Source organism: Perognathus longimembris, chromosome 13 (genome assembly GCF_023159225.1).
Source record: "Perognathus longimembris pacificus isolate PPM17 chromosome 13, ASM2315922v1, whole genome shotgun sequence".
Taxonomy (NCBI): domain Eukaryota; kingdom Metazoa; phylum Chordata; class Mammalia; order Rodentia; family Heteromyidae; genus Perognathus; species Perognathus longimembris.
The window spans coordinates 11,515,611-11,530,423 of record NC_063173.1 but is presented as its reverse complement, the minus strand read 5'-3'; the positions used below and the strand labels follow the sequence as shown (position 1 = coordinate 11,530,423).

The 14,813-nt window shown below is 53.8% G+C and overlaps 1 protein-coding gene across 3 annotated transcripts in view; it reads left to right on the top strand.

The window, feature by feature from the left end:
• Arhgef17 (Rho guanine nucleotide exchange factor 17) overlaps positions 1 to 14,813 on the top strand; it is a 75,293-nt gene that overhangs the window by 33,376 nt on the left and 27,104 nt on the right. For all 3 annotated transcript variants that reach the window (XM_048359812.1, XM_048359811.1, XM_048359813.1), the window contains exons 2-3: positions 7,473 to 7,550; positions 12,454 to 12,636. In XM_048359812.1, coding sequence (XP_048215769.1) covers positions 7,473 to 7,550; positions 12,454 to 12,636 — 261 coding nt within the window. The remainder of the gene's footprint in view (positions 1 to 7,472; positions 7,551 to 12,453; positions 12,637 to 14,813) is intronic.

Here is a 14,813-nt window from a genome sequence, read left to right as displayed (position 1 = left end):
ATCTGCTCGGACCTGCTCAAACCTTCCCTACTCCAGGAAGCCTTCCTGAATACTATGTCTCTCTGGAAGTGACAGATACCTCAGATGACCCCTGGGAGAGAAGTCTGTGTGTGTTCAAGGGGGGAGGGGTCATCCCTCTCCCTGGTCCTATTGGAATCAATGTGGGAAAAGATGCACCTCTGTTAAAAACCCCCACTCGGGGCTGGGAATATGGCCTAGTGGCAAGAGTGCTTGCCTCCTATACATGAAGCCCTGGGTTCTATTCCTCAGCACCACATATATAGAAAATGGCCAGAAGTGGTGCTGTGGCTCAAGTGGCAGAGTGCTAGCCTTGAGCAAAAAGAAGCCAGGGACAGTGCTCAGGCCCTGAGTCCAAGCCCCAGGACTAGCAAAAAAAAAAAAAAACCCAGTCACTGTCCTTAGAGGACACTAAGGCTCAAGAGAAGGTGGGAAGAGGTGATCTGACTGAAGGCCTCTGCAGGTTAAGTGCAATGATCAAGCCAGAGCCCAGCCAGGATGGGGCCCTCAGGCCACTGGGCTGTGTGCTGTGGGGTGTATCTGGGGATTGTCTACACTGGACACACAGCATACCCATCCTTTCTCCAGCCCCAATTTGGTCAGCAAGTCCTCTCTCCACCTGCCATTCTGAGAGGAGGAAGAGCCATGTGTACCGTTCCCAGGAAAGCCTAAGAGCCTTCCCTTTGGGGAGGGAAAAGACAGGACTCTGTGGGTTTCTGGGCATAAAAAAGACTCTGGGATCCTCCTGGGGGACTTTTGTCTCTCGATCCCTAAGACCTGCTGGCCCAGGACAGGGTTTGGTGGTGAGGAGGCTTCAGACCTTGCAGCTGCCAGTGTGTTAGAGCCACAGGGACGGCTGGGCCTCTTCCACAGTCTCAGATTCATTGGAGAAGGGGGTGAACATAAATTTTAGCACATTGCCAGGAGAGGCCAGAATGGGGCTTTGTGCGTTGTGCCACACGCTCCTGTGTTCATTCTCTCACTCAACAAACTGAACAGTTACTCCAAGCCAGGCCTCGAGGGGGACCCAGTAGACACGTGAGTTCAGAGATGGTTCACTTACCCATATGGCACAAATTTACTGCATACCTGTCAGGTGTCAGCTGCGGCCCTCCCCAGCGCCGGCCCCTGGGCATGCCCGGCCGCTCTGCAGGGCCTACTGCTTGATACGGGCTGCCAGGTGGGGCCTGCTACGCTCCTGGAATTTCCAGTGTCTGTTTTCGTTCTGAGTTTCTTGGGGATTGCCTGTTAGGAGTTAAAACTGACATTTTGAACGTTTTGGACTCTGAGGAGGCCATTGGTGCCAGGAACTCATGGCTGCCCTTTTAGGAGAGGATGAGAAAGAGGTGTACAGTGTGAACTCACCTGGCTGAGGGCTGAATGGGGGTGGGGAGTGGGGGAGGAGGACAGCAGGACAGGAAGTAATAGGGGCCAGCTGGAGGGGTTGCTCCTGTGCGGTGGAGAATACCAAGAAGCCTGCACAGCTGGTTGGAAGAAGGAAGGTTAACTCAGGGCCTGTTTGTCAACTAGCCTGTTATGTGTACAGTACCCTGGATTACAAAGGACATGGACCTTCCCTCAGGGAGCTGACTGTCTCTTAGGAGATGCCAACCCAGTCGCTCAAATGTGTGATAACAAAGTGATATTTGGTTAAAGAAGGAAAACTAGCTGGGTACCGGTGGCTCGTACCTATAATCCCAGCTACTCAGGAGAGTGAGTAGCTAGCTGTTTGAAGCTAGCCCAGACAGGAAAATCCATGAGATTCTTATCTCCAATAAATTAATCAGAAAAGGCTGGAAGTAGCGCTGTGGTTCAAGTGGTAGAGCTCCAGCCTTGAGCACAAAGAAGCTCAGCGCCAGCACCTAGACCCGGAATTCAAGCCCCAGGACTGGCCAAAAAAAAAAAAGAAGGAAAATGGATGATCTTAGTGATAGAGCCTGAGAATCTGGGAGGGCTTCCTTGAGAAGGTGCTATTTCCACTGGGACTGGTTTTAAAGAAAAAGAGAGGGACTGCACCAAAGTGTGTCAGATCCTCTTGCCTCAGCTAAGTGTCAGAGGAAGTTGCTCTGACCCCTCTCCCCTCCCAGTCCTGCTCAAGTGGCTCTCTAGTAGGTTCTGGCCTTGCTCAGGGATGTGAGGATTCTTAGTGGGGACAGGAGGGTTGGGGGTGAGGAGGGACAGGGATGTGTGGGGTTCTAGGACATTGTCCAGCTGGGCGGCGTAGGAAGGGGGGTAGGGATAACTTAAGGTGGGCCCTTTGTGTGGCAGCCCCCCCCCCTCCTCCCCAAATCACATCACCCCCAAGTACTTCCAGTTTCCCAGCCAGTGTTGTTCCTAAGGCTAAGTGCTGTAGGTCTGCACAGGTGCCTGTCCTACCCTGCTATGGCGGTGGGATCGGGGACGCCCGCGTCACTGGGAGGCACGGTTTGTCCCGATCACGGGTGTCAGGGTGCTGGGTATCGATGTGTGTGAGCGCCCAGGACGGGGGCCCAGCCCTGCGCTGGGGCCTGCTGGGTGTCGGCATGTGCGTGCCCGCGTGGCTCCGCTCTGCAGACGGTTCAGTGGCGTCCACGCCGGGTACCACTGGGAACGGAAAGCGCGCACCGCCCTCTCTACCCCTCTGCCCACAAGTACGCGTGATTGCGCCCTGGAGACGGAACGGCACGGCACGCGTGCCCGCCCCGCAGGCGGGGCCCCGGCGGGCGCGGGCGCAGAGGGGGCGGCGCAGAGAGTGGCAGGGACCCCTCCTCCAGCGGCGCGCGCGCGCTTGCGCGGGGCTCCCCCGCCCGCCCGCCCGCCCGCCCGCCCGCCCGGCGCGCACTCCCGGCCGGCGGGCGCGGAGGAGGCCACTGCGCCGCCCGGGCCGCGCGCGCATCCTCGCTGCGGCTAACACTTCCCCGGCCACCGCGGCGGCGGGGCGGACGGAGGCCCCAAGCCAGCCGCGAGGGCCGGAGGGGCCCCCCCCCCGACCCCGCGCCGACCTGCGCGCCCCCGCCCGGGCGGCAGGCCGGCCGCATGCTGCAGATGGTGAAGACCCTGGCCCAGTTCACCATCGCGCTGGAAGATATGCGCGATCTGGGCTCGGCCGCCGCTGCCTCCTCTGGGGAGCCCGCGGGGGGCAGCGGTGGCACTGAAGCCGAGGATCCCGGGGAGGCCCAGGTACTGGAAGGGGAAGGGGCAGCCGGGGACTTGAGCCTTGGCCTGGGAGACGGGGAACCAAGGATCTCGTGGGAGAGGCGTGTGCAGACGCTGTAACGCAGGAACCTAGAACTCCCGTGAAACACCGGGCCACCCGGCCACTGGGCTTAGGGCTGGATGACCGGCACCAGGTCACGGAGGGAGAGGGTAAGGAACCCGGTGTGGTTGGTTGGGTGCTAAGGGTCAAGACCTGGTGTCACTAAGTTGAAATGAGTCATGGTGGAAGCGTCTATGTTGTCAGAGTTACCCTGGGTCACAGGCTCAGGTGGAGGTTTCCAGCCTCCGTCGCGTCGCGGGGGCAGGTGCCCCAAATGTGAGTGCTGGGGAGGGGGTAGCCCGCTCTGCGCGGGCTCTGCTCCAGGGGGAACCATGGTGTCCCCATTCCTCCTTCAGTATGTGTCCCAGCCTCCAGGGCTGTTGCTTTGGCTTTGTGTGCTTCTCTGGTTGTTCCATCTCTCCCCGCCCCCCCCCCACCAGGTGGGGGTTGTGCTTCTGTCCTCTTTGGGTGCTTTTTTGTGTGTGTCTCCCCATGGCCATGAGTAGTCCCTGGGCTGGAGAGTCTAGCTCTCAGCTGGGTGACTGAACTGCATTTCTGTCTCTTGCCTTTATGGCTTCACTGTGCACATGTCTTCATGCGGTGTACATCAGGGTTTCTGTTTGGGGTGTGACAACCCCAATCACATCAGGAAGAGAAGCCCCCTCTGTCTTCCTGCTGTATCCCTCTCCCCTGCCCCCACCGCCCACATCCCCAGGTCAGGATCCTGTGTAGTGAATGTGTAGGGATGGGGCTGGTGAGGGGTGAGGGGCTCTGAAGGGAAGCTGGGCCTACAGGGCTGGCCTGCCCAGAACAGGTGGGCCTGCTGATCTGGTTGACAGCTGCATTGTCTGTCCCCTTCCCGTCCCCGTCATCCCTCCCTCCCTCCCCCCGCACTACTCCCGTGTCCAGGCACGTGCAGAGGGTGCTCCACGCAGTGACGGGGAGCTGGCCTTGTTTTCTGTGCCTTTACCTGACAGCTTGAGTGACGGCTCACTGTGCTTTGCAGTGGGGAGGCTGGGAGAGACAGCATTGCAGCGTCAGCCTCCCTGTGTTACCCCAGCTTGCCGGCCAGCAGGCCCCATGCCAGCCCTGCCTCTCAGGAAGCCTTCCTGCCCATGACCCTCTCTGTACTCACTGGGCTTGGCCAGCCAAGAGGTATGGGTGGGGGGTTGGGGTGGGGGGTTGGCAGCCCGGGGGCCCAGAGCTGAGCCTGAATGACTGTCAGGAAGCTCCCTGCACAGTCTTACTGAAGCGGAATGAAGCCGGATGGAGGGTACCACAGCATGTAGTAGACACTGCCCCACTCCCCATCACTAAACTTTTGTAGCGCCTCGAATGAGAAAACGTTAATTCTGTTTCATAGGCCAAGAGTGTGGAAATGGTAATTAGATGACAGGAAGGGCAGAGCTGGGGATCCTGGGTTCTGAGGCTGCCCAGTCAGGATAAGGGAACACTTAGAATGGTGGAACCCCAAGGCTTAGCGTGAGGGGGCTGAAGAGACTCTGGTCCAGGCTCCGTTAGCCATTAGCTGTATGTGGTTGTAGGCAAGTAATGTCACCTGTCTGTCTGTGTTTTCTCCTGTTCAGTGGGGATGACGCATGTGTCATGGGGCTGTGAGTGAGGCTACCATGAGGCCTCTTGTGTCTGCGAGTGTCCCTGGGCCACAGGATCAGGAATGGGCACCGGGCCTTCCATTAGGAGGCCCTCTAGGCACTGAAGCTATATGCCCCCACGCTGTCCATGCTAAGGCGTGCCCAACTTAAATGCCTCTAGAAGCTGCTTTGATTGGTTGTTGTTATTCTGGTCCTGGGGCTCGAACTCAGGGCCTGGGCACTGTTCCTGAATTTTCTTGCTCCTGACTAGCACTCTTGAGCCACAGCTCCACTTCCAGCTTTTTGGTGGTGATAATTGGAGATAATAGTCTCATAGACTTTCCTGCCTAGGCTAGCTGTGAACTGCCTTCCTCAGATCTCAACCTCGTGAGTAGCTAGAATTATAGACATGAGACAATAGAACTTGGCTGAATTTTTTTTTAAATTTTTTTTTAGGGCCAGGGAAGGATAGATGGTCTGGTTCTCACTGGGGGCACTAAGGTAGGACCTAGGGAGGGCAGCAGAACACAGGGCTGGCAAGGTAGGACAAGCCCGCCTCCTCCTGAGTTCCAGGAGGATGTCACTCATCCTCACCCCTGAGTCCCGGCATGGAAGCACACTTTTCTGAATACGCCTCATTGGAGGACATTAAGGGACTGATCCTGTATCAGAGGGAACAGTACCTGAGATGTGTTTGCTATGAGCAGAAAGACAAGCAGTAGCTGGGTCAGAAAGACCTAGAGCTTGGATCCACTAAGCAGATGGACGCTGAGTGTAGTAGTGACCAGGGTAGTGCCATTACTGAGTCTCTACCCCAGGGGGCTCTTGGGGTAGGAACTGCAGGGAGGCCACAGATGACACCGTCACTCATCTTGGTTTGCCACATGCAAAATGTGCCCCAATGAGCAGACCAGCTGGAGTCCAGGCAGGGCCTGGGCCAAGCTGAGACCTGCGAGAGGATGGAGAAGGGAGACAGCCAAAGATGTGGGCTCCCTGGAAGTTACAGGCCTTGCCTAGGGCCACCTCTTGGACCCGTGTCAGTGAGAAGTCCCTGGAGTAGCATCTGCCTAGGAAAGGGAACCTGTAGAGGGCCAGTGCCCTCTGGTAAGGCACCAAAAGGGGGCAGAAGTGGGCCATAGTCTCGGACTGACAGACTACGCAGCAGAGAGCTCTGTCCTGGCAGAGACCACATTCCCCTGCCGGCTTCCAGCTCAGCCTTTCCATAGCAATGGGCGTACCCTGAGAGGGTAGACAACTTGTCCCTCAGGTACGGGCCGAGGGACTGAGTGCCTCCTTGAGGACTCTAATTTAGGTCCCCAGGAGGGAGGCCTTAGTGGCTGGCTCCTCCTTTCCCCCTCAAAATGGGAAGAGTAGCCAGGTGCTGGTGGCTCAGACCTGTAATCCTAGCCACTCGGGAGGCTGAGATTTGAGAATGGGGGCTTGAAGCCTGCCCAAGCAGGAAAGTCCCTGAGTCTCTTATCTCCACTAAACTACCCAAAAAGCCAGAAATGGAGCTGCAACTTATTTGGTAGCCTTGAGCAAAAAGAAGCTCAGGGATAGTGCCCAAGCTCCAGGACTGGCACAAAAAATAAAAGAGGGAGGGAGTAACAACATCTGCATTGCAGGTGATCAAGAGGGTTAGACAATATAAAGAACAGTGCCTGGCATGCAGGACAGCTCAGGAACTCTCTTGCCTGCCCGCCCTCCCTCCTTCCCTCCCTCCCTCCCTTCCTCCTGTTCTGGGAGTTGAACTCAAGGCTTTGTGCTTATAAGGCAGGCACCCTACCACTTGAGCTTTTTGCATTAGTTATTTTTGAGGTAAGCTCTCTTGTGCCTGGGCCAGCATGGCTGGGTCATCTTTCATGCTTCCCCGTGCTGCTTGTGGTGATAGGCCCACACTAATGATTCCAACTCTTGGTTGAGATGAAGTCACAAACTTTCATGCCCGGGCTGGCTTCTAACTGCAGTCCTCACTCTGTCATCTCTACCTCCCAAGTAGCTAGGACTTACCGGCTTGAGTCACTGTACCTGGCTTCAGTAAACTCTTAAAAGAGAACTGGGACCCAGCACTGTCTGACAGTGGCTGAACCCTGACGCTGCTCAGCTGTGTGACCTCCAATGCCATCCTCGCTGCTCTGATCTGTAGCAAGAGTGTGCCTGTCCCCTAGACAAGTGTGAAGCCCAGCTAGCTGGGGCATGTCCCAGTAGCACTGAGCCCTGGGTGACATTTTCAGAGCTGGCAGCTGCTGTAGCCTGGAAGCATCTTCCTTTGCATATATGAGAGGTTTATGAATTTTTTCAGTCCTTTTTAAGAGCCCATGGAGAGCCAACAAGTACACCAGAGGTGAGGGGAGGCGTGGGCCTGACTCTTTGGAGACACACAGGCCTTTGAGCTGCAGGGGGCATCTCCCATGGGGAAGGGCCTGCGCAAAGAGCTGGCAGTGTGGGACCTAGGAGCCCTTGATGCTGTGGAGCAGCCGGGAGCCTTTGGGGGGCAGGAGGCAGCCCTGGAGGCCAGGGAGTGGGGGTGGGTGGCCTCTCTGGGCCTGCAGATGGACCAGTGTGCGGCTGCAGGTGATGGGGCCGAAGGGGAACAGGACGCTCCTCACTCCTTGCTGTCCCCACAGGACATGCGGAAGCACGTGACCATGACCCTGCTGGACACGGAGCAGTCCTACGTGGAGTCGCTGCGCACTCTGATGCAGGTGAGACGGGTAGCTCGGGCAGAGGACACAGAGCTGGGACCTCCCCTCCCCCCCCCCCCACTGATGTGGCCACTCCAGAGGGGGCAGAAGCCCTCCCTCAGCAGGAGAGAATGGAGGGACCCAGCAAGGCCTCCCAAGTGCATGAGTTCCCACTCTGCTGTTCTTTGGTCCCCCACTGCCCTGGACCCCCGCTCATTGTGCACCCCTTTAGGCGAACCTTTATTTGTTGATGGGAAGATCTTTGTTGGCTGGAATGAGATGTTGATCTCCTTCTGTGAGGCAGCAATATCTGGGTTCCGGGAGTCCAGGGACGAGGGGGAGAGAGAGACAGATGAGCCTCTGGCCAGAAGCTCTCAGTTCTGATGGGGACAGATGGAGAACCTGAATCCTGGAGGGCACCTGCCTGGAATGAGGTCCAGGAAGGCTCCCCAGAGGAGGCGTTGGCTTCCACCACGGAGACCCAGCCGCTTAGCAGCAGATAACATGTGTAGAAGTCCCATCAGGAGAGGACCTGGCACGTGCAAAGGCCCATGTGGCCAGCACAGAGCATGAGCGATTGGTGCTAGAGTGACACTGAGGGGCCAGGAGGACCACACTGTTGGAGCTATGAATACCAAAAGGATATGGACCCTTCTAGGGCCCTGGAGAGCCAGTGAAGGCTTTGAGCAGGGCAGGAGTGTGGCTGGCTGGATGCTTTATGACGTTTGACTGCTGGGAAAGGAGTGGAAGAAAAGGGAGCCAGAGCCACCAAGCTCAGGCATCAGCAGAGCCTTCAGGGAGGATGAGCTGAGGACAGGACCCTGGGCAGTCAGCTATGAGGGTGAGGCCAGGAAGACAGGAGCCTGGGCTCCTGATCTGGGAAAGACACAAGCGAGCTGCACCTTGGGTTGGAGGTTAGAACTGTGGGTTCTGGGGAGGCCCAGAGCCTAGGCGCCTGGACCGAAGTGGGTCTGCAGTTGAGAATCAGTTTGCTCAGGCCACCCAGGCAGAGTGAGAGCAAAGGGTGAAGGTGGAGCCAAGGAAACAGCCAGGATGGTCATTCATCCATTCATGCCACAGATCTGTGTACCAAGCACTCTTCTCTGGCCAAGGCAGGGGGTGCAATTCAAGAGCTCTTGGTTGTCTGGCACCGGTAGCTCACCCCTGTAATCCTAGCTACCCAGGAGGCTGAGATAGAAGATCAAGGGTCAAAGCCAGCCTAGTCAGGCAAGTCTGTGAGACTCTAATTCACCACCGGAAAGCCAGAAGTGGAGCTGTGATTCAAGTGGTAGAGGGCTAGCCTTGAGCAAAAAAAAAGCTCAGAAACAGCACCCAGGCCCTGAGCTCCAGGAGCAGGGTACACACGGACAACATACACGCACACAGAGTTTACAGTCTGTTGCTGAGAGCAGTACTGGGAGCCAGACAACCCAAAAGCTCACGGCTGCAGTGGGCTGTACTGAGCCCTGAGGACCGGGCACCGAGTGAAGCAAGCCCAGCACTGGACACACAGGGTAAGAGTCCATTTACGTGAGGTGGGGGAGTGGCCAAGCTCTTAGAAACAGAAAGCGGGAAGCGGGGAGGGGGGGAAATGAAAGAAGAAGAAAGTAGGGTGGCTGGGCCTAGGGGAGAGAATGTTCAAATTTCAAATTGGGAAGATAAAGAGTTTCGGAGGTGGATAGTGGTGATATGAATGTGAAGAATGTGTATATATTCAACTGTGCTCTTAAAATGGTAAAATTCTTATAATTTCACAAAGATGCATAGATTGGCACACAGAATAGGGCCTGCTTTGCTGTGGGGGCAGCCCGGGGGAGGTTTCTCTGAGGTTGGGTTAGCTTAGACCTGAAGGTGGGTAGGATCTCATCAGGGAGTCCCTGGAGGAATTGCTTTGGGACAGGAGACAGCAGGAGCCATGTCCAAGGAGGCTGGGGGAAGGCTGGAGCCCGGAGGCTGTTGTGGCTGCTAGGAAGGAGGGAAGACTGGGCCTTGCAGGGCCTGCAGGCTGTTAGACAAGGAAGGACTGGGCTCTCCTCCTTTCTCCATAAAGAAGCCCTAGGAGGGACCCCCTAAGATGTCAGGCAGGCCACCTTCCCCAGATGAGAGTTGAGACAGTGGTGTCCTGCTGGGTGATCTTCGTCTACTCACTTCACTTCTCTGAGCTTCAGTGTTACTGCAAACTGTAACTGATCACATCCGTCTCCCACCACAAAAGGGCAGTGCATATCATTTTGCGTTCTACAGCAGGGTGTGTGCGTGTGGCATATAAGTTTGTATAAGGTTGCACTGAGTCGTTGTATTTACCGTGTGGAGATTATGGCTCCTTTTTGTGGGAGGAAATGAAGGCTCCATGTCTCAGAAACATGCCAATGTCCTGTGAGACAGAGTGCCTACTATGTGCAAGGCACCGTTGCAGATGCTTTTACATAAAGCCGCTGTACCACCCTCTCTAAACCCCCATGTTACTGATGATGAAACTGAAACACAGAGAAATAAAAGTATCTTGTCCAAGGTTGTGGGTTAAGAAGGGCCATAGACTGGGTGGAAACTGTCATTCTGACTGGTTCTTCCCTCTTATCCATTGAGCCAGGTGCCAGTGGCTCACACTTGTAATTCTAGCTACTCAGGATGCTGAGATCTGAGGTTTGCAGTTCAAAGACAGCCAGAACAGGAAAGTCTTTGAGATGTGGCTCAAAGTAGGTAGAGGGCTAGCCTTAAGCAAAAACAAACAAACAAACAAAAACCTCAGAAACAGTGCCCAGGCCCTGAGTTCAAGTCCCATGACTGACAAAAAAATTTAAAAAAATTTAAATGGACGCTGGATTTCACAGGCTTAGCCCTAATTTCTGGTGATCACTGCTAACAAAAATAGACCAGAAGTGTTCCTGCAGGCCAGGAGTTTCAAACAAAGGGGTTAAATCCAAGGTCAGCAGCCAGGAGATGGGATTTGAACTCAGGTCCTGAGTCTATACCCTTTCCTAGGTGACAGCCTTATTCTCAGAGCCTGTTGTGAACCTTAACACTCCCAGCTAAGAACCTTCCCCCCTTTTCCTGAGTGCCCTGACCAAGCCCCCTTCCTTCCTTCTGCCACCTGACCTCTTCCACTCTCGTAGCATCCTGTAAAATGATTATTTTTTGTATTTGTTTTCTGGCCCCTTCCACTCAGCTGCCAGCTTACAGATGTGGGGACTCGGTCCCACCTTTGGCTTTGGGGCTCTGCACCCAGTAGTTGCTCAGTGAGCATTTGAGGGAATGTAGGCGTTGGCTTAGCTTCTAAGCCTTAGCAGATTCTGTGTTGGCATCTCTGTTCATTATTTACTTCCGTGGGCTAGTCAAGATTCTGGGTGGCACTGACCAGGGAGCTCTCTGAGAGCCAGGCTGCCTGCTTTCCTCACCGTCACCACGGGCCTTTGCAGAATCTCCAACCAGCCAAGATGATTCTACTGAGTTTGACTTTCCCAGGTTTGTTTAACAAAACAAGCCAGATTTTTTAAATGTTTGATGTAAATGTTATTGCAACATCCGCATGTTCTTTTTCAATAACGCCCTCACTTCCTTGCCTGTAGTTACAATGTAGGCCAGTAGAGGGCAACCTTTCCATGAAAGCTTTTGAACAGTCTCCATTCCCAGGAAATTCCACTGAATACAGATTTGAAGCGGAAAAACAGGAGTGTTAGTCACGGACTCGGTAACACCACGCGACCCCCACCCCCCACCCCCGTAACTTTACAAGTGACCTGTATCCTCCCTGCTTTGTGTTCTTTACAGCAGTAGGAATTCCTCGCACAACTGAATCTTCACTTTTTTCTCTTTTGCTGTGGTACTAGGACTTGAACTCGGGACCTTGTACTCTTTTTCAGCTTTTTTTTTGGCCAGTCCTGGGGCTTGAACTCAGGGCCTGAGCACTGTCCCTGGCTTCTTTTTTGCTCAAGGCTAGCACTTTGCCACTTGAGCCACAGCGCCACTTCTGGCCATTTTCTGTATATGTGGTGCTGGGGAATCGAACCCAGGGCCTCATGTATATGAGGCAGGCACTCTTGCCACTAGGCCATATCCCCAGCCCCTTTTTTCAGCTTTCTTGCTCATGGCTGTCGCTCTACCAAGCTTCCAGCCATGCATTATACTTAGCCTAATTGGAGATGGAGTCTCAAGCACTTGTTTTTTTTCTGCTTTGAACCATGATTCCCTAGGTGTCAGTCTCTTGACTATGTAGGATTATAGGTATGAGCCAACAGTGCTCAGATGCATTTTGGTGTTGAGATAGAATCTGGCTACTTTTGCCTGGGTGGCCCGGGAACTCATAATCCTCCTATCTTCTTTCAGATAACGGATTTATGAGAGCTGTGTACCTGGTTGATCTTTACATTGTAACATCTCAGAAACCAGAGTTCATCCTATAATTGACAGCACATTATGATTTAATTGGCAACAAGTTATTTTTTTCTTTCTTAAAGATAAAAATAACGGTTTCTCTTAGACTGGGTGAAGGGTGAATTGTGATTTGTTGATTGTTTTTCCTTGTCCCTTGTATTTGTGTGTTTCATCTGACTAGCTGTTAGCTCAGTCGGGGCAGGGATTTGGGTCTTTCTTGTTCTCTGCTCTTTTGAAGTACCTAGAACAGTGCCTGGCTCACAGTAAGTGTTCAGTCGTAATTTCCCAGTCAACAACAAACAAGCCTGTTTGTTTGTATATCCCTCAAACTTTCCTGAGCCCCTTCGCCCCGTGCATAAACCACAGTCCGATGAGATAGGGCCCCACCCACCAGCTCCGGGTCACATGAGCGAAGTGTGGGAGGCATTACTGAACAGCAGGCATGGGTGGTCACATGGACACTCACCCAGAGACCTGTGTGGTGACGTGGGATACCATCTGGAGGGGGGGGGCGGGGAAGGGGCATACACTGACCCCATGGATCCATCCCCAGGGCTACATGCAACCACTGAAACAGCCGGAGAACTCTTTGCTGTGTGACCCATCGCTGGTAGATGAGATTTTTGACCAGATCCCAGAGCTCCTGGAGCACCATGAGCAGTTCCTGGAGCAGGTGCGGCACTGTGTCCAGACCTGGCACGCCCAGCAGAAGGTGGGGGCCCTCCTTGTCCAATCGGTGAGTACCCTTGATGCTTCCAGGACTTCCTAGACACTCACAGTGACTTCAGATCTGGCCCCGGCCTCTGGGTGGACTTGAACCTGGAGATTGCCCAACCCCAGAGCATGGCCAGACTCTGGTATGGACCCCAGTCCCAGCCAGACTCTGACTGTGTCCCAGTGCTTAGTCTTAACCTTGAGCTGGTCCTTGACCCAAACCTTATGTGGATTCTGTTAGTGACTTCAACCCGTAATTTATTGTTTGGTTTTGTTTTTTTGCCAGTCCTGGGGCTTGAACTCAGGGCCTGAGCACTGCCCCTGGCTTCTTTTTGCTCAAGGCTAGCACTCTACCACTTGAGCCACAGCGCCCCTTCCGGCTTTTTCTATATACATGGAACACAGGGCTTCATGTATATGAGATGAGCACTTAACACTAGGCCATATTCCTAGCCCCTCAACCCATAATTTAACCAGCACCTGAACTGCTGCTCTCACCTGGACCTAGACCCTGAACATAGGATTGACCTTGACATTGGCCTTGTCCTGATTATCTTTTTTCATCATTAGGCATTTTAGTAATCATAGCTAATGCTCTTTGGCCCATTCTGTGTGAAGGGAATACTTTTGAATATATTAGACATCAGCAGCCCTTGAGAGGAAGGTGAGCTTACTACCCTGACTTTAAGGTTGGTAGCAGAGGGATAGAGGAATATGTCACCTGAACAAGAGTTGAGAGTTGTGAGTGGTAGAGGATTTGGTTCTAGAAAGTGTGACTCCAGGCTCCAGCTCTCTACCTCATGTGACATACTCCTCACCCAGGTAAGCTTTTCAAGGTCTTATAGCCAGGACTCGCTCTAGAAAGATCTGCAAAAACAAGACGAATAAACATTTCAATAAACGTTTGTAGAATATAACACGTCAGGGTCTGGTGGTGTTACATGCCTATAATTCCAGTAAGAGGTAGAAGTAGGAGGACAAAAGTCCAAGGCTAGCTGAAGCAAAACCATGAAACCTTGCCTAAAAAAGTTAACAAAAGCCAAAGAATGTGGCTGAGGTAGCAAGTATGAGACTCAGTTCAATTCCCAGGATCTGCTAAAAACATTTTAAAATAACATGTCGTTGTTTTTTTTTTTCTTGGTTCCATTTAGCGTTTACTTGTAAGGATAGAATTACATTTGAAAATTTTAGTTACATTTTATTTTGCCAGAATTAACCACGAACGAATGAATGATGATGATTAGATACGCCATAGCCAAATGCAAACTAAAATGATAACTCAGAGCCACATAACTTTACAGGCACAGTTGCAGAAAGCTCTTCCAGAAATTCCACAAGCCAATTAAAAATGCCTTATCTGTGTGCTATGACGTGGGAGCCTATTTTAATCCGTTCATTATAATGTGGGGTGGGACCTTGAGCCTACAAAGGCTTTAGCCCGTCCCTGCTGTCCTGGAAACGGATGTGACCAGGCAGGGGGCAGTGGGGAGGATCATGAGGCAGCTTCCCTCGTTCCCTTCAGTGGCACTGGGTTCACCCTCCTGCCTGTGCCAGGGCTATGGCAGGAGCCTGTGCTCCACAGGGAGGGGAGTCCAGCTCAGGACCCGGGGCGTGGGGTGGGGGGCGGGATGTGAAGACAGAGCAGCTTCCGTCTCTATCCTGTCTTAGACGGTTCACCTTAGAGAGGCAGGAACTCCACTCAGCCTGAACTCTACCATGGCTGGGAGACAGAAAAACATCCGGAGAAGCCGAAGGCCAGGTGCATAGCAGAGATGATTCCTGGAGGAGGCCGAAGTGGAGCGTAGCCCCGGAGGGTTGGGGAGAGGGAGGGTGGGAAGAGGCATTTCTGGTGGAGAGGGACAGCGCGAGCAAAGGCTAGGCCGCTGAAATAAGTCTGTGCACTCCGAGGACAGTGCCTGGGCTGTGTGTGGTCAGATCAGAGACCTGGGGACAGAGGCGCTCAGTCAGAACCAGGCCTGCGTGCACAGGACGTGTCAGTGCGTGCACAGGACGTGTCAGGACATGTACTTGCCTCCCCCACAGACACACACAATACACAGCGCAGAGGTACCTGTGTACGTGTGTGTATACATGCGTGGTTCCTGATACTTTTCTCTCTGTGTGTGCTGGTACTGGGGCTTGAGTTTGGGGCCCTGGGCCTGGCTTTTTCACTGCAAGCTAGCCCTCTGTCTTGAGTCG